At 34.9% G+C, this 27,268-nt stretch overlaps 1 protein-coding gene across 1 annotated transcript in view; it reads left to right on the top strand.

The window, feature by feature from the left end:
• Positions 1-27,268, top strand: part of adgrb2 (adhesion G protein-coupled receptor B2) — a 341,301-nt gene that overhangs the window by 273,469 nt on the left and 40,564 nt on the right. Inside the window, 6 exon segments of the mRNA XM_073821334.1 lie at positions 324-393; positions 2,777-2,843; positions 8,406-8,491; positions 12,358-12,456; positions 18,848-19,019; positions 26,410-26,502. Coding sequence (XP_073677435.1) covers positions 324-393; positions 2,777-2,843; positions 8,406-8,491; positions 12,358-12,456; positions 18,848-19,019; positions 26,410-26,502 — 587 coding nt within the window.

The following is a 27,268-nucleotide window of genomic DNA, read 5'->3' as shown; positions in this document are numbered from 1 at the left end:
CAGCCTCTGGCCATTTGCCATTAATGGTTCTGAAAAAATGAAACATTTTAGGTCGCATTTTCTGTTCTGAATTTTCCTTTTAGAAATGCTTGTCCTCAGTTATTACACGTGGTGGGCAATTTGCTCATGCAGCCTAAATGTATAAAATCTCTTTGCTTTTATTGCACATGAATGTTTAAATTGTCAAAATGTTTTTTTAGAATTGCAGTTTTCTTTATCAGTAAATCACTTTGACGCCACATTTTTAATAAAAAAAAAATATTTATATATTTTAGTGGGTTCTGCGGGTTCCACTTTTCCTCATCATAAGCTTTGTCTTGCAGGTCTTCCAGCCCTTGTGGTTGCTGTATCTGTGGGTTTTACCCGGGCTAGAGGTTACGGCACGGCAAGTTAGTAAGTATCACTGATGCATTGTTCTGGTGCTGCAAAAAAAAAAAAAAAAAAAAATGTCAGCCTGATTTTTTTACCTGGTCTTGATCAATTGTTTTGTTATTGCAATATATATTACACATTTCATGCAGGCACATTCAGTTTTGCAATTCTAAGAATGATGATTTGATATTCTAATTTGTGTTCATGTCAGGAGTCCAGTGCACAAATTCCATACAGTCAAGCCCAAAATTATTCATACCCCTGACCAATTCTGACTTAAAGTTACTTTTATTCATACCCTTTGCAAACTGTCACAGTCTATGGGAAAATCCAAAGTTCTATACCAATCCAAATAGTCCAAGCTCTTCTAAAGCATCCTAATTACCCTGATTCATTGGGAACAGCTGTTTTAATCAACCCAGCAGGTAAAAAACAGAATCTCTCTGCTGTTGGTTTGTGGACAGTCATGGCTAAGACAAAGGAGCTCACTGAGGACCTGCGGAGGACACCACTTCCCCAGCTAAGGCACACAAATGCTCGCTTGGCCTTTGCAAATGCTCATCTGAACAAAGAAGAAGACTTCTGGTCTTCTGTTTTATGGTCAGATGAAACAAAAATTGAATTGTTTGGCCACAGTGATGTAGCCTTCATTTGGTGTAAAAAAGGAGAAGCCTTCAACTCTAAGAACACCATCCCCACTGTCAAACATGGTGGTGGGAACCTAATGTTTTGGGGGTGTTTTTTAGCCAGTGGACCAAGGAAACTAATCACAGTAAACAGCACCATGAAGAAGGAGCAATACATCAAAATTCTCAACAACAACATCAGGCAGTCTGCAGAGAAACTTGGCCTTAGGCACCAGTGGACATTTCAGCACAACAAAGACCCAAAACACTCAGCAAAAATGGTGAAGAAATGGCTAGCAGACAAAAACATTAACGTTTTGCAGTGGCCCAGCCAGAGTCCTGACTTAAATCCAATTAAGAATCTGTGGAGGGAGCTAAAGATCAGGGTGATGGCAAGGAGACCCTCCAACCTGAAAGAGTTGGAGCTCATCGCTATAAATGAATGGGCAAAAATACCAGTGGAGACATGCAATTATAGGAAGCGTTTGATTGCTGTAATAGCCAATAAAGGCTTTTCTATTGATTATTCAGAAGGGTATGAATAATTCTGGATATGCCACTTTTTGTTCAAATGTAAATAAAAACTGAGAAATATTTTTTTCCACAATGATCGTCTTTTTATCTTTTGGGAGAAGCCTGTGTCATTTCCAGTCAAAAAAAATAGTAACTTTTTAGTAACAAGTTTCAGACTTGACTGTATTTGTAATCTAAATCAGCGCCTGAAAATTGCCAAGGTTTTACCAACTGATATGATGCCAGATGTTTCCATCTTTAGAGCTGCATTTTATTGCAAAGACAAACACTAGAAATGTGGCATTTTTGTGAGTGTATGTTGCCCAGTGTTGACCTTTTTCTTTGGAAGAAGTTCTTAAGCAAGAATCTTGAGTCAGAGTGTCCTCAGAGAGTCCTGTTCTTCCTCTATTCCTGACTATGGATTCCCTCAAAGTGTTGGCCATTTTCTGCTTCTTTGCATATAATGGTTTCTGTCTTCACTGCACTGCTAAGCAATTGATTTAAACTAGGGAGCTCCCTGACTAATCAGAGACAAAAGTTGAAAACAATGGTGGCCTTTGAGAGCTTTAATTGGATACGTCTGACACATGGATTCCCCTCAAACTAAAGGACAAATTTTAGAAACAGTGCCAAGAAGTCAGCGGCCTCAAATAACCTCACCGCTGGGCTCACTAACAGCCTGCTTGCTTCACAGTCACTCTTCTCTACAGTCTTCAACATGTGAATGCATGATTGAGTGCATTTGACAAGGACGACAGAATACAAACTAAATTGAAATCTGTTTAATTTGCACTTGACCAGAACATTAGCAAATGTTGAAATAGCTCCATTAAAATCATGATTAATAATGCTCGTCTATAAAGTATGACCTTCCAGGTTTTGCAGAGCTGTTTGTGTGGAACTTTAACAGGCAATATCTTTATCTGTCTTTTATTTGCTCTCTGCAATGAGAGCACTTTAACAATATGATATTTCCAGAAACCAAGTTGGATGAAGAGGTTGTATTTGAAATATCCTCTTCAATTTGTTAATTTAGGAAACAGATTTAGTTAGAATCCAAGCTGACTTCATTTACTTTTCTTCCTTTCTTAATTTAACTTTGATTTGTGTCAAGAAAAAAATATTTACGGTTAATAAAACTGCAAAAATAAACAACTTAGTTTTTCTTTTCTTTCTCACCAGCACCTTTTTATAATATCTCAACTCTCTCTTGTGATTTGCAGTGTTTATATTTCACTTAATGTCTTTCTTTCTCTCAATTTCAGTTGTTGGTTATCTTTGGAAGGAGGGTTGCTGTATGCTTTTGTTGGTCCCGCTGCTGTCATTGTACTGGTAGGTTTCAGACTTTTTGCTTTTTCATTGGTTGATTTAGCCAACATGAGCTCCGCCCACTTTAATATGCATTTTAAATATATCAAAGCAGCAGTGGAGAGAAAAACTGCTAATGAGATTAGAGTTGACGCCTGTCTCATCTTAAATGTGTGTATTTTTCATCAGTGTATCATGTTAAAATGCATGAGTGAACTTGATGAGCTTATTAGCCCAAAGCGACCAAAATAGGCGTGTGTATATATCGTCCACAGCCCTGGTCTCAGGTGCTGTGTGTTTTCTGTAAGGTGTTTGCATTGTTTTTCATGGTCAGATGTGATTTGCGTTGTTTGTTTCTTGGTGGTGCCGTGAAGCAGCCCACTCAAACAAACAACTGCAAATGAGATTTGGGCATCTGGAGATGCTGGCTCCCTCCTTGGAGAGGCAAATCTAATTAATGGGAAAATAATTAATCTTGCCTCTAGCAAATAGTAAAATGGAGACCCATTGTCTAAGCAAGCGCCTCGCATGATCAGAATATGAACGGTGCTCGTAAACGCGGTAGACTTGCTAGGTTCGATGTGCTCTTGGAGCAGACTTAACAGGCCGAGTGTTAGTTTACTGCATGGGTTTTCAACAGGGGGTCTGTTGCGGTTCTGCTGGGGGTCCAGCCAATTATTGTTTCATCCCAAACTGTTTTTTGGGTAACGCTTGGGGAAAACATTAGTTAATGCAATAGCTAACCTGAACTAACAATGAATAATACTTCAGTAAGATATTCTTGAGCACAAAATATGCTTATGACACTCAGACAGGTATAATCTACACAATTGTTTTGATAGAAGTAAACAAACTGCAGTTAGTTTTAACATTATTTATTCTTTACATATTGTTATTTGGATGTAATAAGTATCAGCTCTATACAAAGTGACTAATATTTGGTTTTCAACCACTGAAAATGGATAAAACTTAACAAATTGGACATTGAGTCACATCGGGCTCCCCATATATCTAGGACTGAACCATATAGAGCCTTAAAAATGTAGATTCCAAAAGAAAAGTTTATTAAGAACCATCATCTAAAATCATATTGAGATATCTTTAATACTTCTTGAGTTACGGGCATGCAAACTTTGGAAAAAGAATATTTATCGCACTTAGAAGTATTTTCTATGCAGTTGTTTTGGTAGAGGAAAACAAGATACATTTCTAATTTCAATATTATTTGGTCTTCAGACCTCCCTCTTTAAAAGAAAAAATGTATCAGCTGAAGTCAAAGTGACTGACATTTGGTTTTTGACCACTAAAAACAATTTAACAATTTACTCCTAGAGCCATTTTGAAATTCCAGTATCTCTGGAACTGAACCATACAGGGTCTTAAAAATTAAAATGTCAAAACAAAATTTTGTTATGACCCAAAATCTAAAAGGGCATTAAGATCTTTAATACTTCTTCAGTAACAGGCATATACAGTGAGGGAAAACATTATTTGATCCCCATGCTGATTTTAAACGTTTGCCCACTGACAAAGAAATTACCAGTCTATAATTGTTTTATTTGAACAGTGGGAGACAAAATAACCCCAAAAATCTGTTTTTCTGGATTTTTTTTTTTTTTTTTTTTTTTGTTATTCTGCGTCTCTGCATTTCGTAAAAAGTTATAAATTGATTTGCATTTTAAGGAGTGAAATAAGTATTTCATCCCCTATCAGTCAGTAAGATTTCTGGCTCCCAGGTGTCTTTTATACAGATAACAAGCTGAGATTAGGAGCACTCCCTTTAAAATAGTGCTACTAATCTCATTTTGTTACCTGAATAAAAGGTACCTGTCCACAGAATCAATCAATCAATCAATCAATCAGATTTCAAACAATCCACCATGGCCAAGACCAAAGAGTTGTCCAAGGGACAAGATTGTAGACCTACACAAGGCTGGAATGGGCTACAAGACCATCGCCAAGCAGCTTGGTGAGAAGTTTACAACAGTTGGTGTGATAATTTGCAAATGGAAGAAACACAAAATAACTGTCAGTCTCCCTCTGTCTGGGGCTCCATGCAAAATCTCACCTCATGGAGTTTCAATGATCATGAAAACGGTGAGGAATCAAATCAGAACTAAACAGGAGGATCTTGTCAGTGATCCTAAGGCAGCTGGATAATCACCAAGAAAACAATTGGTAACACACTACGCCGTGAGGGACTGAAATCCTGCAGTGCCCACAAGGTCCCCCTGCTCAAGAAAGCACATGTACAGGCTTGCGTCGATGGCCGTCTAGGTGATGAGGTCTTCACTGATGATCTGTCTCTGGGGCTCATCTCGTTGATGTGGTCTCTGCTGACATTCAGGGCTGTAGAGGATATCTCTGGGTGCTGATGGGTACGGACTAGATCCGGGAGACTGCAGTGACCGTCTGATCTGGATACAGGCGGCTACGGTGACCTCGGAATAAGAAGGAAAGATACTAATATTAGCGTAGATGCCATTCATCTTCTGATGCAACGAGTACATCAGGTGTTATAGGAAGTGTCCCTGGTTCCGGTTGACCTAAATAATGCAGCCTAACAATCCTTTAACGGATTTGGATTATGAAATGTACTAAGTGTAGGCCAGGTTTAAGAGATGGGTCTTTAATCTAGATTTAAACTGAGTGTGTCTGCCTCCCGAACAGTGTTAGGTAGATTGTTCCAGAGTTTGGGCGCTAAATGTGAAAAAGATCTGCCGCCCGCAGTTGATTTTGATAGGTACTATCAAATTGCCGGAATTTTGAGAACGCAGCGGACGTGAGGGACTATAATATGATAAGAGCTCGCTCAAGTACTGAGGAGCTAAACCATTCAGGGCTTTATAAGTAATTAGCAAGATTTTAAAATCTATACGATGTTTAATAGGGAGCCAGTGCAGTGTTGACAGAACCGGGCTAATATGGTCATACTTTCTGGTTCTAGTAAGAACTCTAGCTGCTGCATTTTGGACCAGCTGGAGTTTTGTGGAAACATGATTTGGAGGTGTTTTTCTGCTAAGGGGACAGGACAACTGCACCGCTTCAAAGGGACGATGGACAGGGCAAGAACCTTGGGTGAGAACCTCCTTTCCTCAGCCAGGGCATTGAAAATGGGTCGTGGATGGGTATTCCAGCATGAAAATGACCCAAAACACACAGCCAAGGCAACAAAGGAGTGGCTCAAGAAGAAGCACATTAAGGTCCTGGAGTGGCCTAGCCAGTCTCCAGACCTTAATCCCATAGAAAATCGGTGGAGCAAGCTGAAGGTTCAAGTTGCCAAACATTAGCTTCGAAACCTTAATGACTTGGAGAGGATCTGCAAAGAGGAGTGGGACAAAATCTCTCTTGAGATGTTTGTAAACCTGGTGGCCAACTACAAGAAATGTCTGACCTCTGTGATTGGCAACAAGGGTTTTGCCACCAAGTACTAAATCATGTTTTGCAAAGGGGTCAAATACTTATTTCACTCATTAAAATGCAAATCAATTTATAGCTTTTTTGTTGTTATTCTGTCTCTCACTGTTCAAATAAACCTACCATTAAAATTATAGACTGATTATTTCTTTGTCAGTGGGCAAACGTACAAAATCAGCAGGGGATCAAATAATTGTTTTCTCTCACTGTCAACTTTGGAGAAAAACTTGAAAAATGCCTTTTTTCCCCTTTTTTTAAACCAATATCTGTGTAAAAATAACAATGCTGCCATCTCTCTAAAGTCACTTTTATACCTCTGTTAAATGCTTAGCAATGTAAGCATCAGAACAACATGGTGCTAAAATGCATGTTATTGTAGGTTTAAAATCCAGTACTCTGTTTTTATAATATGTAGCAAGAGGCCATTTATTTGAAATAGACTGATGACCCCTACTTTAACAAAATTGAATGCAGCTGCCATAGTCACAGTCCATGCGTTGGTGTAGAGCAGTCAGATGTCACTTAACAGGAAGAGATTTTCAGTCTTTTGACCTATAACCATATGCCCTCCTATTGTAATACAAGAAAAACAGTGTAGTCAGTGGTTCAAATCCTGAGTGTACTAAAGGTTCAGGAGCATGTGTGTGTGTGCGGTCTTTCCATGGCCTTTGTCTAAGCTCCTCTTCAGTGCACTGTGTGTCCAGTGGGCAGCTGGCTGGAGCGGACTGGACAGCAATCTGCTAAGAGAGAGAGTGTGGGTGAGAGACATGAGGGCATTACTGTTCCTTCATGATCCCACCTGCTAATTTGCTTCCAGACTTAAATCTACAACACCTGTCACAGACTGTTAGCGAGCCACTGCTGTAAATGCTCCAGGGTTAAAAGTCACCATGCAACACTGCTTTATTGTCCTACTACTCTAATTGTATTTATACAGAAATTCTGGCAAGAAGTACTCAATTATTTTCTTCCATTTACATGCTGCACTTATTCTATCGCTCTATCATTCTGTCATTCTTTTCAATCTATCTTTCATTCTATCATTTTACCTATTTTCATCTATCTATCTATCTATCTATCTATCTATCTATCTATCTATCTATCTATCTATCTATCTATCTATCTATCTATCTATCTATCTATCTATCTATCTATCTATCTATCTATCGTTTTATCTATTGTTGTATCTTTCTATCGTTCTGTCATTCTATCATTCTATTTATTTTGTTCAATCTATCTATCTATCTATCTATCTATCTATCTATCTATCTATCTATCTATCTATCTATCTATCTATCTATCTATCTATCTATCTATCGTTTTATCTATTGTTGTATCATTCTATCGTTCTGTCATTCTGTCATTCTATCATTCTATTTATTTTGTTCAATTTTTGTATCTATCTATCTATCTATCTATCTATCTATCTATCTATCTATCTATTGTTTTATCTATTGTTTTATCTATTGTTGTGTCATTCTATCTATTGTTCTGTCATTCTATATCGTTCTGTCATTCTATCGTTCTATAATTCTATTTATTTTGTTCAATCTATCTATCTATCTATCTATCTATCTATCTATCTATCTATCTATCGTTTTATCTATTGTTGTATCATTCTATCGTTCTGTCATTCTGTCATTCTATCATTCTATTTATTTTGTTCAATTTTTGTATCTATCATCTATCTATCTATCTATCTATCTATCTATCTATCTATCTATCTATCTATTGTTTTATCTATTGTTGTGTCATTCTATCTATTGTTCTGTCATTCTATATCGTTCTGTCATTCTATCGTTCTATAATTCTATTTATTTTGTTCAATCTATCTATCTATCAATCTATCTATCTATCTATCTATCTATCTATCTATCTATCTATCTATCTATCTATCTATCTATCTATCGTTCTATCTATCGTTCTATCTATCTATCGTTCTATCGTTCTATCGTTCTATCTATCTATCGTTCTATCGTTCTATCGTTCTATCTGTCTATCCATCAGTCTTTCAATCTGTTGTATTTGTCTATCTATCATCTATAGTCTATAAACTTCAAGGCTTTCTAAACTTTTTTCCAGACTTTCAAACTTGACAAACTGTGATTTTCTAGTTAAAGGTACATTTATATGAATTCAAATAACACACGTTCTGTCTCTTTCCCACAGGTGAACATGCTGATTGGAATAGTAGTCTTTAACAAGCTCATGTCTAGAGATGGCATCTCAGACAAGTCCAAAAAGCAGAGAGCAGGGTAAGTGAAGGTCAAAGTGATGGCTATATGATACCCATCTATTTCTGGATTTGCACCAAGTCACTCATTTACCACTGGCCTGTTGAAGGTTTTAAAATATCCTGTCAAATATTTGTATGGCCAAAACTCATGCTCTCTCTCTCATAAACACACACACACACACACACACACACACACACACACACACACACACACACACACATGCAGGACAACTAAAAGTTGAAAAACATCAGACTGAAAGCCAAGATATGACAGCTTCATTAATGGACTCGTATTGATTTGCTGGCCTGCTAACCTCAGGCTAGTCCTCTGATAGCTCTGTCATTAGCTAAGTGTATATTCATTGTTCATGTAACTGCACATACTGACAGGATCAAGGAGCCCTTGTGCTTTTAAAACGCTTGTTCTGTTTTGCCTGTTTGATTGGACACAAAGCAGAGTGATCCATTAAACACTTGTGTTAATGAGTGGACCGCCACATCCCTCACCTCAAACGAGAGGCTAAATCGCACTGAGAGATTGAATATTCCCATTCCGCCCCATGAATCCGCTACCTGCAAACTTCAAGAGCGTTCTCACAGCCCTCCGTCTTTAATTAAGCTAACGTGGCATCAAAAATCCCAATTTTTAAGCAAAGATAAGTGCACTACATTGTTTAAAATGAGCTCACGGTTCAACTGCTGTCAAGCTCATTGTGATGCATGAACGTGTTTTCGCCAGTACTTTACTGAAGGCATGAGAATAGCTTTAATGCTCACAGTGCAACTGAATTAGTGCATCTAATAGCTACCGATAGCTGTACAAATGTCATTTAGAGATGTGGCATTGCTTTGGTGGACCACCATACCGATGTCTTGGCAAGAAGCTGTGGGTCTCGCTAATTGAATGAAGAGCTAATCAGAGATCTGAGCTAATCCAATGACTGGATATTTGTAATCCCTCCAGGCAAGAGTACATTCAGCAATTTTACCCTAATTGATTTGTCTTCTTTTTCCACTTTTCTTTTCCTGTATTGTTTATGTACAAGGGAGGTCAATGCATATTGGGAGCTGCAATGGCTAACTATGGATTTTTCAGCTAGTGGCTTTGATATAAAAAGCATTCTCTTATGCTGTCTTTCACAAATATACAATGCAACATGGATGTTCAGTTTTTAGTTTAATATATAGTGGCTGTAGTCTACTAAAAGCCTCAAAGGCTTCAGGGCTAAAGTGGAGAGAACAAAGACACAGGTCTTTAGGTAGGTTTATTCATCCACAGGCATCTTTCTATTCTTCATATTCCTATTCTTATTGCTAGGAAAGCAGTGAAGGCTTACATCGCTTTTCTTGTTGACTTAAAATTGCATTTTATTTAGTTGTGTTGCGGTAAAAACAAGGTAGCCCTAGTAACGAGTGCAACCATTTGACGTCACCTAATGGAGCCCCCATAGTCCAAAATATATATATAAAACAATGTGATTTATTTTAAATAACATAAATCTTTTATGGGTTTTCTACTACATATTGCAGTAAGAGACAGCATTTAAGTCTTTATGCTCTGTGCTTGAATGATACCTCAAAATATCTGACTAATTGAGAGAAGGTGCTATTACTTTTCAAACCAACTTGACTATACCTGGTGGGCAATAAAAAAGACCTCAAGGAGGGACCCAAGCCATATCTAGAGATGGCAATATCAGATAATTGGAACTGGGCCAGTAAGCAACCGCATAGCAATGCATTAAAATCACTCAAAAACCTTAGCAACTGCATAGCAATGCACTAGCAACCAACCAACCCTCAACACCAAAGGATCTTAGTGGCAGGTTTTGCACAGGCAAACATATATAATAATATTACAAGATGTTTTTATTGTGGTGGACATATTTACTAAACAGTCTTTTTTAGGAAATTAAATATTAAAGGAATAGTTCACCCAAACTTGAAAATTCTGTCATTAATCACTCACCCTCATGTCGTTCCAAGCCTGTAAGACCTTCATTCATCCTCGGAACACAAATTAAGATATTTTTGATGAAATCCAAGAGTTTTCTGACTCTGCATAGACAGCGATGCAACTACCACATTACTAACTAGTTATAGTTACTAGTTACTTCTCATAAATAGTAACTGAGTTACATCATTATAAAAGTAATTAACTACCAGGGAAAGTAAATATCGTGCTACTTTTTATGTTCAAATATGTCAAATAACTTGGATCTTAAAAGCTTAATAGCTTAAAAAGTCAACTTTTTTAATGGTCAAAAACAAATGTTCTCTGATAAAGTAATTTATACCAACGTGAGCTCCAGTTATCTAATGTAATCACGCCCATGAGCAGCTCGGCTTTTCTAATTTTAAACATCCATGTGAGATGCGCGGACATGTAGGTAACACCCACATCACCTCTGTTAACAAACTTGAACATTCATCAAGTTCATCATGGCTACTTTTCATTTCTGGAAGAAGACGCGCTGAGAGGAATAAGCCAGAATTTACCTCAGAAGAAGTAAACCGTGAAAATTATAGAAACGCCGCATTTTATTGGCAGTAACGGTAACAACGTTGTAATGGGAAAAACAGTCATTTGTTTAATTACTCATTACTGAAAAAATTAAAGTCCATGGACCTTGAAGGTGGTTGTTGCATTAGGTCAGAAAGCTCCTGGATTTCATTAATAATATCTTAAATTGGTTCCAAAAATGAATGAAGGTCTTACAGGTTTGGAACAACACGAGGGTGAGAAATTAATGGCAGGATTTTCATTTTGGGATAAAATATCTCTTTAAAACAAGAATAATTTGCCCAGGAAGTAAAACTGCATAATAATATCTTGAGACATCACAATTGTCTGAGAATGTATTATAAATATATGTGTAATTTGTCTTTTTTCCATTTCAATTGGTTTAAGTATAAATCTCACTTAATTTAAACATTAATAACAAAGTGGAAAAATCTCCCAATGGAACAAGACAAAATACATTTGTATTTACATATTCACACATACATAATCCATTTTTTCCTGACAGGAAAAGTATTCACTGTCCTTTGTATTTTTAGTGCCACTTTTACATCGCAGACTCTTATTTATAAAGCTGAGGGGGACTGTAACAGGGTTCATTAAAAACTGAACTTCCTGGTTAATGACCTGAGGGAGACCAACCTGGACGTGCTGATTTGCTTTCTAACACTGCTTACACAAATCAGGGGGTCACGGGCGGTATCAGGTGTTTGTGTGTGTGTCAACAGTGAGAGACTATTCTTTCTGCAGCAGCCTTTTGCCTGTTTTCACACACAAATACTCCTATAATACACACACACTTCAGTGAGCAGCTGAAGAAGGTTAGTCTTTGCAGCTCCCATCTGCCTCATCTGCTGATTGTTAATGATCTGTGGTTGCATTCTACTGTGTTTCTCTCCATTTTCTCATTTTCCTGCCATCATCGTCTCTCTGTCTTCTCACACACGCAAGCTACTTTCATGCTGTGACATTCATTACAGATCTCGCGCTGTCGTTGCTGTTGCTCATTGCTTGATGCTGTTTTCTTGGCATTACTTTAATTTTGTCTTTCTCTTTCTTTTTTCTCTCTATTTTGTGTTCCCTTTCCTTATGTACGTGTTTTGTCGTCATTATCCAAATATTCCATTTGCAATTCCCCTACATTCTACATTCAATCCTTTTACCTTTGTGCCGTTTATGTGTATTGGCATGAATGTGTGTGTGGATGAATATTTATGAGTGTGTTTTAAAAAATATATATATATATATTCCTCCCTACCTCCCTGCTTCTGTGTCACGTTCGTTTCTTTCCCGTATGGATATATGTGTGTGTGTGTGTGTGTGTGTGTGTGTGTGTATGTGTGTGTGTGTATTGGGTCCTGAAGTCCGCCGTTGGAAGCGCGTAGCAGGCTGCTCCTGAAATGCTCCAAGTGCGGCGTGATCTCCAGTACCGCCCTGTCCAGCTCTACCGCCAGCAGCGCCATGTTAGTCTCATTCCATATTCTCTCTTTGTCTCTTTCTTTCTCTCTCCATATCTTTCTTTTTTTCCTCTCTTTCTCTCTCTAGAGCCCAACACTGACAGTAAGAAACTCTTCAAAGAGTCGCCCTCCTGTCTGCACACTCCAGAACAACATCATTTTCTTAAATCTCTGCTGAAAAATGCTCTCAAAAAAGATTGTTTAAGGCTTTACACTATTGCAAATCATTACAGAAATGGCTTTAGAAGTCAATATATTGTTTATTCGTCAAACATACGCCTACAGGAGCTACAATTCAGTGCAATATATTTTGCAGTCGAGTTATAAAAGTGTCCAAGACAGACTTAGGGGCCGTTCACACAGAACATGTTTTTTGCTTTGAAAAATGCAAGACGTGGGAGGTGGAATGGGGGAAAACACAAGGTCTCGAGATGCCTTTTTTAAAAGTTTGACTTTTTTAAAGTTGAGTGCTTTTAGGACACCGCATTATATGTGTGGCGCAAATGCAATAATCAAAGATCTGTCTAGCAAGTGTTTACATAGAAAAAATGTAGCTGGTTTGGTGTTTTGTTTTGTTTTTATTTCTTTCGTTTGGTGTTTTGTTTTGTTTATTTGTTTGATATTTTGTTTTGTTTATTTAGTTGTTTTTGCTTTGAAAAATGTAAGACGTGGTGGTGCAGGGAGACAAAACACAAGGTTTCTGATGTCTGTCTACCAAGTGTTTGCATAGAAAAATAAAGAAGTTGCTTGTTTGGTGTTTTGTTTTGCTTTGTTTGTTTGGTGTTTTGTTTTTAGTTGGTTTGGTGTTTTGTTTGGTGTTTTGTTTTAATTTGTTTTTAAAGTACTGCATTATACGCTTAACGCAAACAATCTATTTGCAAAAAGTGAAAAAGTTGCTGGTTTGGTGTTTTGTTTTGCATTGCTTTGCTTTATTTGTTTGTTTGGTGTTTTGTTTTATTTGTTTGTTTGGTTTGGTGTTTTGTTTATTTGTTTGTGTGGTGTTTTGTTTTATTTGTTTGTTTGGTTGGTTGGTTGGTTGGTTTTGCTTTGAAAAATGCAAGACATGGCGGTAAAACAGAAAAACAGAAAAACAAGGTTTTGACATGCCTTTTTTAAAAGTTTTACTTTTTAACTCATACGCTCAAGACAAACGCAGTGATCAAAGATATCTATCTAGGGCTGGACAATATATCAAACGATATTGTGAGACGCGTTTAGTCAATGAAGCCGGTACTTTGATTAGTAGTAAATCTCCATCACGTGTGTTCCGCTCAGGTTCCGCTGGAGCTGCAATTAATACACAGAGACGTAAATCTCTGAAAAGCTACGCCATATCGAGCTTAATATCGCATTCAATGATGGAGATTTACTACTAATCAAAGTACCGGCTTCATTGACTAAACGCGCCTCACAATATCGTTCGATATATTGTCCAGCCCTATGTCTATCTAGCAAGTGTTTACATATAGAAAAAAATGGCTGGTTTGGTGTTTTGCCTTGTTTATTAGTTTGTTTGTTTGTTTGTTTGGTGTTTAGTTTAATTTGTTTGTTTGTTTTGTTTTGTTTTGTTTTGTTTTGTTTTGTTTTGTTTTGTTTTGTTTTGTTTTGGTTTGGTTTGGTTTTGTTTGGTGTTTTGTTTTATTTATTTGTTTGTTTAGTGTTTTGTTTTGTTTTGATTTGATTTGGTTGGTTTGGTGTTTTGTTTATTTGTTTGTTTGGTGTTTTGTTTTATTCGTTTGTTTGGTTGGTTGGTTTTGCTTTAAAAACGTGGCGGATGGCTATTTTAAAAGTTTGACTTTTTTAAACTTGAGTGCTTTTACGACACCGCATCATACGCTCAACGCAAACTCACTGATCAAAGATGTCTGTCTAGCAAGTGTTTACATAGAAATAAAAATGAAGAAGTTGCTGGTTTGGTGTTTTGTTTTGTTTGTTTCATTTGGTTTGGGGTTTTGTTTTGTTTGTTTTGTTTGGTTTGGGGTTTTGTTTATTTGTTTGTTTGGTTTGGTGTTGTGTTTTGTTTGATTTTGTGCTATTTGTTTGTTCCAGTTTTGTTTTGTTTGTTTTGTTTAATTGGTTTGGTTTGGTTCAGAGCCATATAAAAAGAGAGTTGCGACACGCTTTGATCTCGCCGCCGCACGGTCACGTGGTTCATGGAGCTCTCAATAGTTCCAAACAGCTCCGCGCTGTCAATGTGTTTGAATGGAGTTAAATAGGGTAGACAGCAGTTTTACTATATTTGCAGCAATTTCGAGTAATTATTAACACATAATGTGCATTGATTGTGTATTGATAACTTCTCTGAATACGCTTTACAATCGCATTTTATTCTGGGGAGTGATAAAGAGACATAATTAATATGTTCTCATACTCTTTGGCAGTCAAATGTGAACAAACACCTTAAGTGTAACTTTTATTCAATTAAATAACTGTAATATATATAGTTAAGTTCTATTTAGTAAATATTTTGAGGAGGTTTTTTTGTACTTAATATGTGCAATAATGATCCTGACCATTTAAAAGATAACATTTTCTAATATAGTATTTATATTACAGTTAGTGTAATATTTAAGGTTAAATACATCTGCATGTGTATTTGGACTTGATCAAACACTCATTTTTTTATATGTTTCGATTTAACGATTTAATGTTAAATAAAAAAAGTAATTTACTCTTGTTTTATGATATTCAAATATACAACATAAGTGAATATTATAAAAGGCAAGCAAAAATGGCATTTAACATAATAGAAAAGATGAAAATAATGTTTAAAAAAACACAAGGCAACGAATTGCATTCAGCATACATTTTTATCGTGTTTCTTGAATGCAGTCTTTACTGAAACTCATTCAACCTCCTACAGTGAGAGAAAGATTGCAGAAAGACTAAAAACATAAAAATATGACAACTAGTATCTGGTTATGGTCGCTATTACGGTGTTTCTCACGTTATCCAGCTGCATTTACAGTTTAACTGTTTATTTTTTAACGATAAACATTAACTATAACACGCTTCATAAAACACCACTATTGGCCAGTTTTTCGAGAGGTCAACTGATGCGTTAAAATGTAAATAAATGCAGTAATTTCTTCAATATACTTGCGACTGTGCTTGAGAAGCGCTGAAATGAATGGGCTTCAATGCAGGAGCTATTGTTTGTTTGGAACTATTGACCGCTCCATGACACGCTTTACTTCCGCATTCCTCAGTTCCTATTGAAGCCTATGGGAGTGTCGCAACTCTCTTTTTATATGGCTCTGGTTTGGTTTGGTTTGGTTTGGTTGTTTTGTTTGGTTGTTAGATTTGGTGTTTTTTGTTTTGTTTGATTGTTTTGTTTTAGTTTGTTTTGGTTTGGTTTGGTTGGATGGTTTGGTTGTTTGATTTGGTGTTTTTGGTTTAATTTATTTGTTTTGTTTATTTGTTTGTTTGGTTTGGTGTTTTGTTTTGTCCTATTTGGTTGGTTGGTTGGTTGGTTGGTTGTTTTTTTTAGTTTTTTTTTTAGTTTGTTTGATTTGTTTTATTGTTTAATGTGCCAGTGGACATCTTTGCACTGATGAATTTTTTGTCTAATTATATAAGATATTAAGACTTATTTTTTGAAAATGTGTCCTTGATACAAGTTTGTTTGCTTGTTTGGACACATAGGCAAATAATTTTACTTGTATAAAAATGCCAGTGCAGTATAACAAAATACACTTACCAAAAGTCTTAATATCGTAATGTATCTAAACTCACTAAATCTAATTTCAAGGGTTTAAAATATTAATATTAACTTAATTTAAAATTATTCATAGAGGGATTTTTTTTTTACTATATCTGAAGCTGTGCTGACTGTTGCAAAAACATGGAGGTGGTACATCTACCAAATTGCTGTAATGATTATAAAAACCCTGCACATGAAAACATGTCAGTGACATTATTATTATTATTATTATTATTATACATAATTATCAATGAAATTCATATAATTGTATTATTTTAAATGTTTGTTTGTTTGTTTTTTGCCATACCAAAAACACAAATACATGTACATATACACAAACATGGAGGACTGTGCTCTTTGAAGAGGTAAAGAACCAGAGTGTGGATCAAGGGCCAACTCTGATTCTTTTGGCTTTAGATAAATTTGACTCGTCTCTGCTATTTGCTGGAGGGAGTCATGTTATTGAAATGATAATGAAATGAATGATATCGCTTCTCTGTTCCTCTTTCTCTTTGTCATTTTTTTTGTTCCTCATTTCATCCTTGCTGTCTGCTGTTTCTGTCTCCGCTATCCGAGTATAAATATGGGGCATGTGTGTGTGGTGCCATAATACAACTTCCAATCATAGAAATTAATGAAGAGGACTTCCTAAAGGAAGTTTGGGAGGACCATGTTCACATGATCCCACCGATTACCTTATTTTCATCGATGTCGGCGTTCCTGCTCCATCCCAGCCCCACGCTTTCTCTCCACAGTTAGTTAGGGGAGGACATTGAGTTTGAGTCATGCTGTTTTACATTTACCAACTCAACCTTGTCGTCTTTTTCTGCATTGTTCTTATATGAGTATGAAAACTCATACTGCAGATTTGTATAGAAGCAAATCTCTTTCTCTGTCTCATTGCTAATGTCCGTCCCATCGCAGTCACATGCAGGAGACTGAGTCAGTGCAGCGTGAAGATGTTAAATTGATGCCCAGATGTGGTGAGCCCTTGCTTGGCTGAGCTCAGGCGGATAGTCCTTACTGACACCTGATATTTATCTAAATAGGCTCTGCATGATGCAGAACCTAAACACTCCACTAGGATTAGCAACATGTTGGAAATTCATCAGGGCATGTTAGCATGAGCGTTCAGCAGTATGAACAGCAATTATTTGGCTGTTTTGCAAACAAACTGGGAGTGTGTCCTAATTGCATTGACTGTGTGTGTGTGTGTTTATTGAAGGGAAAAAAAATATTATTATTATTATTAGTCTTTGGATGATTACATTGTAATTCCCTTATGAAAATAGACCATGGTAACCACAGTTTCCTGCAAAATAAAATCAACAAATTATAAAAATCAATTAAATTAATACAGTAAATTAAACTTTGAAATCTGCTGCATATGTCAGAAATTTAAGTGCAACATGTTTTTTAAAAAAGTGTTAACGTTAACTGAGTCTATTAATTTAATATACTATTAATAGAATTTAAAAAAGAATAAATTGACAAAATACATAAACTACTGAATTTTATATTTTATTAATTTATAGGGTGCATTAATCTAAAGTTCTTTTGAACGTTGTATCTTAAATAAATAAATCTTAAAATTGGAAATCTGCTACATATGATGGACATTTTTTATTTAGTATATTAATTTAATATACTATTCATAGAAATTTAAAACATCAATAAATTGACAAAATACATAAATTACTAAATTTGATATAATATTATTTATTTATAGGATGCATTTAATCAGTCAAAAGTTCTTTTGAGCTTTCTATCTGAAAAAAATAAATAAATAAATAAATAAATACATTAAAAATCTGCTACATCTGATGGAAATTAAATGCAAAAATGTTTTAAAAAATGTTTCTATTAGTGTCAACATTTTAATTTAAACTACTACGAATAGAATTTAAAAAAAAACAAATGGACTAAATACTTAAATTACTGAATGTGATAGTATTGATATTATGATTGTAATAATTTATGGGATGGATTTAATTCATCAAAAGTTCTTTTGAACTTAAAAGTAAAATTGGAAATCTGCAACGTGATGGAAATTTAAATGCAACATGTTGTAAAAAGTTAACTTAGTATATTGAATATACTATGAATAGATTAAAAAACAATCAACTGACAAAATTGGATATAAAAAAAAAAACATATTTTTTATTATGTGTTAACATGTTAACTTAGTATATTAAATTAATATACTATTAATAGATTAAAAAAAATAAATAAACTGACCAAATAGATAAAAATCACTGAATTTAATATTATTGATAATATGAGTTTATTAATTTATGTGATGCATTTAATTCTTTTCAACTGTCATAAATAAATAAATAGAAAATTTGCTACATATGATGGAAACTTTGGTTGCCGTTGCCTTTTTTGTATGGAATTATTAATTATACTTTCCAAATACTAAATAGTATGTTGCATAATGTTATCACTAGGTCTTGGATATCAGGTTTTTTAATTAGTACTCTTTGAATGACTCATTAAATATAAATTTGCGCTGTATTGACACTCAGTTAAATGCGTGTGGTGCAGAGCTGGTTTCTAAACCTCATCAACACCCCCATAGTTTGACTCTAATGGTGATAATATCTAGATGGTTAATGATTCCAGGTGCAGTGATGTCTCCACCTTGATGCATGGAGGATGAACTGCATTTTTCTCTGTATTCTCTCTGCACAGGGCGTCATTATGGAGCTCTTGTGTGGTTCTCCCTCTGTTGGCACTCACGTGGATGTCAGCTGTGCTGGCCATCACAGACCGCCGGTCAACCCTCTTCCAGGTGCTCTTCGCTGTCTTTGACTCAGTCCAGGGATTTGTCATCATCACCGTGCACTGTGCCATGCGCCGAGAGGTCAGTGGGTTACATCAATAATCCAGTTACCACTGTAGAAATTATTACAAGAGTCACTATTATAAATCATAAAGTTATGAATTAGTCAAAGTGTTTTATCTGGGTCGAAGAAATGATCTTCGGTGGGTAACTTGTGTACAGAGTCACCCTATATATATGTATCTATCTATTATTTGTTTGTTTGTTTGTTTGTTATTATTATTATTATTATTATTATTATTATTATTAATGTTTTGAATTACCAACCGTCTAACATAAAAGTATGAAATTGCATCAAATATATTTATATAGCTTTTACATTATTATTAGGTTATCATTAGGTCATTAGAATATGGGTGTAGAATTTTATTTGTTGTAACATAAAAGTATACAATCACAAAAAAATATTTTAAATATTTGCTTTTGAAGGCTTAAAAGGCAAAATGTTATTTATTATTTATTGTTATTTATTAGAATTGTATTATTTACATGTTTTTTGTCTGTTTATTATTTTCGTTTATTATTATTATTATTATTATTATTATTATTATTATTATTATTATTATTATTATTATTTTATATAAAAGTATACAATTGCATAAATTATTTATTATTTAGCTTCTACGGGTCATTAGAATATGGGTGTAGAATTGTATTATTTGTTAGTATTTTGTTTATAATTATTATTTATTATTATTATTATTATTATTATTATTATTATTATTATTATTATTATTATGGCTTGTTTTGTTTTTAATTAACAACCTTTTAACATAAAGAGGCTTATAATGCAAAATGTTATTTATTATTTATTGTTATTTATTATTTAGCTTCTACGGGTCATTAGAATATGGGTGTAGAATTTTATTATTTATATGTTTTTGTTTATTATTGTGTTTATTATTAGTATTATTAATATTTTACAAAAGTAAAAAATTACATAATTTATTATGTTTCGTTTTTAATTAACAACATTCTAACATAAAGAGACGTAAAAATGCAAAATGTTATTTACTATTTATTGGCATTTATTATTTAGCTTCTACAGGTCATTAGAATATGGATGTAGATCTTTTATATTTATTTGTTTTTGTTTGTTTATTATTTTTGTTTATTATTATTATTATATAAAGAATAAAATTGCATAAATAATAATAATTATTATTATTATTATTATTATTATTATTATTATTATGTTTTGTTTTTAATTAACAATTTGTAACATAAAGAGGCTTCAAATGCAAAATGTTATTTATTATTTATTGTTATTTATTATGTAGCTTCTACAGGATTTTTTGGTTTGTTTATTATTTTTGTTTATTATTATTATATAAAAGTATAAAATTTGCATTATTATTATGGCTTGTTTTGTTTTTAATTAACAACCTTTTAACATAAAGAGGCTTAAAATGCAAAATGTTATTTATTATTTATTGTTATTTATTATTTAGCTTCTATGGGTCATTAGAATATGGGTGTAGAATTTTATTATTTATATGTTGTTTGTTTGTTTGTTATTTTTGTTTATTATTAGTGTTATTAATATTATACAAAAGCATAAAATCACAAAAATTATTATTATTATTATTATCTTTTGTTTTTAATTAACATCCTTGCAACATAAAGTATAAAATTGCATTAAATATTAGTATAAATATTTACTTTGGGAGGCTTAAATGCAAAATATTACCTTCAAATATTAATTTAATACACTATTGTAATAACGTAGTGATATTTACTGATTTTATATTTTGCTTTTTAACAATGCAAAAAAAATATTATATATAAAATGTATTTATCATATAGAATTCATGGTATATATTATATATTTAATGTATATATATATATATATAATTTCTAGGATGCATTTAATTATATATGTATGTATTATACTGTATGTGTATAAACATATAAACACTGTGATTCAAAAGTTGCATTTACTACTTTCATACTTGCATATTTAAAGATCCCTGTCCTCTGGCATCAAAGAGGTTAAGACCTGGCTTAGCTAACCTCAATCTTCATCACAATATTATGTGCGTGTGATTGGCCATAACAATATAAGAAATAAAAGTTTCACTGTTATACTGCCAGTCTTAGAGGACAGTCAGAGGTGTATTTAAATGGAGATGGAGCAGGAGTTTTATTTGAGTCCATTATTTTAAGGCCCACTTAGGAATAAAACTTGGCTCGGACCGCTGACGCAATCAATTTTTTGAAACAGCATGCACTGCTTTCATGTAATAATGGGTCAGTCTGACCGGCCATAAATAAATCAACTGATGGATCAAACTATAGTCACATTGTAGTGGGTCTGAAGCCAAGATGTGACAGTTTCAACTCTCCCGCATGTACTGCGGAAACTTGGCTGACTTTCACGTATCGGCTAAATCAAAATATACTGCTTAAGGAGGGAGAGAAAAATCAGTTCTAAATCGCTAAGCCATATATGTTAAATCAATATTGCAAAACCGAAGGATTAGAGTAAAATAAATCCTGGTATTATTTTAGTAAATATATGAAAATCCCTGGCAAGGCTTTGATGTAATCCCTAATAGCTTTAGCAAAACAACAGAGTGGAGTGGAGTTTGTGCACCGGATCCTTGCACTATGTATGGTTTGATGTGTGAATTACACTTTGAAATGGCACAGCCAACGACGGAAAGGTAGCATTCATGATTAGCACTGGCAAATGAGTTGGGGATGGTTTGTAGGAATAGTTTGTTCTCATGCATTTATGAAGATAGAGAGAGTCTAGAGGGCATGCCGTCGGGTGTCATTCTGATACGTCTACAGCTTTGACTCAGCAGACAGTCATCCATAAACAAGCTCTGAGAATGGTCTTGCGAAACAGCCTGCCGTTCCTGCACATCGTAATTTTAGTTGCAGGGAGGGGAGCAGACTGATTACAGATTCTGGTCTAGGCCAGTGAATAGTGTTGCAGCATGATAACTCATGCTCAGTTGAATAGAAAGAGAAGGGATTTACTAAACAGTGCAGAGAATGTGCAGTCAATAAATAAAGTGTTTCAACATAATATGCTTGATGTTATTCGGAAGACGCAAGTAGATTAAAGTGTCATTTGTTCGGCGCGTAACCTTTACAAACCATAAAGGTCATGGCAGATCAACCACTTGGGATATGTCCAACATGTTGTAGAATTAACGTGACTCAAATGTGCCTCCGGTGAACATTTCTGATGGGATTTTGTCCAAATCATGTCTGAGATCAGGCAAACCAAAAAATGTTCTTGTCTTGTGCATATACAGTGCCATTTAAAATCATTGGGTGAGATGGGGAAAGATGTTTTTATCTTTGTAAAAGTCTTTTATGCTCACCAAGGCTGCATTGAAAATACATTAAAAACAGGAATATTGTAAAACTATAATTAAAAAGTTCATGAGTCCCTTGTTTGTCTTTAACAGTTAAACTGCCCACTGTTCTTCAGAAAAATCCATTGGTTATTAGCATTTTTGTGTATTTGAACCCTTCCCAACAATGACTGTATGATTTGAGATCCATCTTTTCACACTGAGGACAACTGAGGGACTCAAATGCAACTATTACAGAAGGTTCAAACACTCATCAATGCTTTAGAAGAAAACACAATGCATTAAGAGCCGGGGGGCGAAAACTTTTTGAATTTGAAGATCAGGGCAAATTTAACTTATTTTGTCTACTGAGACACATGCAAGTATCTTCTGTAGGGCTTCTGAAGGGCAGTGCTAAATGAAAAAAATATGATATTTGAGCAAAATAAGAAAAATGTACGCCTTCATACTGTTCATACTTCAAAAGTTTACACCCCTTGCTCTTAATGCATTGTTTTTTTCTTCTGGAGGAACAGTGAGCGTTTGAACCTTCTTTTCTGAAGAACAGCGGGCACTTAACAACTGTTCAGGACAAACAATGAACAACTATCACTAAACAAAAACAAAAACAACAAAAAAAATCAGCTGGGGATCATTTAGTCATCAAAGTATTAAGAGTCAAGTGTATGTAAACTTTTGAACAGGGTCTTTTTTTAAAATTCAACCATTATTTTTCTCTTGTGGACTATATGTAAATGTGAAATATCTTATTCAGGTCAGTACTAAATAAAAAATAACATGCATTTTGTATGATTTTTCTTATTTTGCAAATTCCGCAAAGTGTAAGTAAACGTTTGACCTCAACTGTAACTGTTTCCAGCAGCTATTACTCCAAACTTCACATGATCCTTCAAAAATCCCTCCACTGTATTAGTTTGGTCCTCAAGAATAATGCATAATGTTTTTGTGGAGACCATTTTTGTTGATAAATAGAATTTTCGAAAGAACAGCATTTATTTGAAAGAAAAATCTCATGATATCATTTGTAATATGATAAATGAATTTGCTATCACTTTTGACCAATTGAATGCATCCTTGCTATAGACCTTTTTCCTGAGTAAACGATAAGTGCCGCCATTACGAATTCTAACATCAGATTGGATGCTCTTCTGTTCCGGTCTCCATAGGAACCCATTCAAATAGCGTCCATCTGTTTTTAATGTAGCTAGCGTTGGCAGCTTTGTGTCATTAACACACTCATTAAACTTTGAGCAGTAAGGCACTGACAAATGACGGTCATTGCAACATTGCAAAGTGATGGCGCTATAGAGCCATGTGCTTTTTAAAAACATTTTAATAGGTTTAACATTAGAGTAACAGCTTGGAATATACGCTACTTTGACTAGAAACACAGGAGACCAGATATGCAATACATTCTTCAGTGTGAATACCTTTTGTGCGCAAAGAAACAAAAATAACTTTTCTGTGCTAGTCTTCAACATGCGTTCTTGAGAGTACCATATTGCATGCGTGAGGTGCTGCTGACGCAAGAGCCGGCATTCCGATGTAGAACATTTATCTCTTTTAGTTCATCATCCTTATATTCTGGTTCAGATAAGTAAAACGCTCTTGTAAAGGCGTATTGAAGACTGACACAGAAGCAAAGAAATTGTTGAATAAAGTCATTATTTTTGTTTTCTTCATAACATTACGCTTGAACCACTAATGTCACATGGACTGTTTTTAATCAACATCTTTACTAGCTTTCTGGGCCTTATAGCATGGTAGTTGTGTTGCTGTCTATGCAGGGTCAAAAAATGTATTTGTGTAATTGAGTGCATTTCTAAGTCTATTTACCCCTGTATTTATGTCTGTCCTCTTGTGATTGAATCACCTGAGAGGGGCTTTTTCTGTGCATCCAGACAGTCTAAGAAAATCTCAATCCATTATCTGCTATGTTTTTTTGTTGGCAACATGAGCTCTGATCTTCCCAGTTAGGAAACACTGTGCTTTCACTTGGTCATTCCGTAGGCGTTTTGGCCATAAATCTGTATGCAAATGAGTGGCATCCCGTTGCTAAGGCTACACTGTCGTCAGGGGAAACAACCTATCACATTGTCTTTTTTTTTTCTTTTTTGATTAAAGGGAGTGTCTTCCTCCCTATTGTTGTAGAGCCTGTGCATCTGCAGTTATGTAAACTCCTCCTGCGGAAATGCAAACAGGCTCACTGCAATGTTTGTCACTCAGGAATATAAACTAATATGAAAGTTTTATGAGAAATCACATACAGGCAGCCTCTGTAGATTACTAAAATAACGAGATTAAACCGATAGATCCTCCTGAGCATATAGAAGCTGCTAGTGTCTGTAGGATATTTACTGTCATCAATAGTTTCATGTTTGAATTAACACAGGATGCTGAGAAGATATTCAACCCTTCTTTCTAATAATGATGTAATAGTCTTAGGAATCACTAATAGTCACATGTTATGCAGTGATTGAGTATAATAAAGAAGAAATAAAAAAAAATTTAATTAAACTAAATTCTTCTTCTAACTTACTGATTGCCTAAAACCAACATTTTTAAGTAAAAATACTATTTTAAAGTGAACCCCAGGTATTGTCTTGTATGGCTTATTATAACAACCTATGTTTCTTACTGAAATACAGAGTAAAAAGCCCTTGAAAGATTTGCGTTATTTAAAAAAACCCACATTGTTTTATACATATTTTGGACTATGGGGGGTGGCAGTTGTTTCGATGACGTGAAATTTTTGCACTCGATGAGCTACTGGCACTACCTTTTGCTATTTTTACCACAGCACAACTCGGACAATAAAATACTGATACAATGACCACAGCTACTGAAAGAGCTTACAGGTGGTAATGGATATTGGATATAATGGATATAATGGATAACCAAATGCCGTACCATTGATTTTTCCTCACAAGGAGTCTAAACGCTCCCGGATATCGAGTGAAGTTGGTGCTAAGAAACTCCTTCAGTGGCTGCGGCATCATGGCAAGCGTCAGCATCTTTACATCCTGCCAGGATGGCATCTACCATTTCTTGTCTCTACTGTTTGTAAGCTCTTTCAGTAGCTGTTGTCTACTAAAAGCCTCAAAGGCATCAGGGCTAAAGTAAAGAGAACAAACACGTGGGTCTTTAGGAAGTTTTATTCATCCAAAAGCATCTTCCCCATTGTTTCTTCTCTTCTTATCTCTAGGAAATCTGTGAAGACTTATATCGCCTCTCTTGCTGCCCTTCAACTGGAAATTAAAACCAAAAGCCACACAATGTGGCATCGTATCAGTATTTTATTTTCTAGGTTGTGTGGCACCATTTCACGTCATCAAATAATGGCACCCACCATAGTCCAAAATATGTCTAAAACAATGTGGACTTTTTGAATAACCCAAATCATTTATAGGTTTTCTGCTTCATATTTTAGTAAGAGACATCATTTACGTTATATGTTGGATATTAAGCCATACAAGTCTTAATCCAGGGTTCCCTTTTAAGAATTTAATACTTATTCAAAAAAAAAATTGTCTGTATTTTAGGACACTCTTGCTTTATCTTCTCTGATCAGTCTTGACAACATTCCATTTTTCTTTTCTTTGTATTCCCTCTGCCAGAAATATCTTTTGTCTTGCTCTCTGACCACACATTACCTAATTTCCTGCCATTTTTCAGAAACCGAGAAAGGCTGACAACCCTAGCATTAGTGATTGACACCTGCAAAGCACAAGCTTGATGGACAACCGTCGACTGTGGTTCCATTCATGTTGCACATACTAACCAAAGTCACTTTCAAAATTCAGTTGTGCCTCCTGAAATTTTAACGGGTCACTTTTATTATAGAATATGTGTGATGCTCTTTTTCATACCTGAATTTGTGTATGAACACAAACAGGACTGACAAACATATTCTGCTGGTGCATGAACATCCTTAGAGAGTTTTAAATGCATTTGTTTAGTTGCCTTCTTGTTTTATATTAGTATGCCATTGACTTAATGGATTTAAGTTGTATTAATTTAAATTTAATTAATGTCTCTGTGAGTCACCCTGGTTGTATTCCATGTCTTCTCATCTTTAGGTGCAGGACGCAGTGCGCTGCAGGATGGGTGGTTGCAAAGACGACAGTGAAAACTCTCCAGACTCCTGCAAGAACGGCCAGGTGCAGATCATGGTGAATAGCATTCCATTCCATCTCATCTCACATGGGACTCTCAAATTATCAGCTTTCCCTTTTTTAAAACATCACAGGCTACTGGGCAGTTATGTTTCAAATCAGATTTGGTTTGTAAATCAGAGCAGGTGGCTTACCGTATATGAATAGCTATTCTAGAGAAGGCTGCTGGTTAAAATCATTTTGTTCAATTTATAGTATTTAGATGAATAACATTGGCTCATTGGAAATACGTGCCTTTATGTACATACTGTATCTGCAAAACTAAAAAAAAAAACATACCTATATGTACGAATCACTGCATTTTCCAGTTGAAATGAACACTAGAGGCAGTAAAACTCTGACCATTTTTATTCCTTCTCCTTTTTTTGATTAATAAAACCTAATTTTCATATAGTTACTTACAGAATATTATATTATGGCTTCAAAACAATTTTAACATCCTGCACAATTTGAAAACTGATACTTTTGTACATTGTAATCACATATACAGCTTGAGTTTTCTAATTAAGCAGGTTTGCTTGGTAGCTCACACGATACAGTGTTGCACTTTGGGTGAGGAAAAGCTTCAGTACGAACCCTGTGAAACTATGATTTGACAAAACAGCTCCAATCCACATAAGAAAGTTAAAATAGCACGGCTGCATCAACAAATGCATTTTTATATCACTTTTGCATTTGTTAACACTATCAAGTAGGCTTAAGAATTGCATTGTCAGGTTTTTCTCTTCATCAGTCCAAACAAGTCCAATAAAGTGCATCCATC

The sequence above is a fragment of the Garra rufa genome, chromosome 17 (assembly GCF_049309525.1).
Source record: "Garra rufa chromosome 17, GarRuf1.0, whole genome shotgun sequence".
NCBI classification, from domain to species: domain Eukaryota; kingdom Metazoa; phylum Chordata; class Actinopteri; order Cypriniformes; family Cyprinidae; genus Garra; species Garra rufa.
Note: the sequence above shows the minus strand (reverse complement) of the source record. Positions and strands in the feature narration are given on the sequence as shown.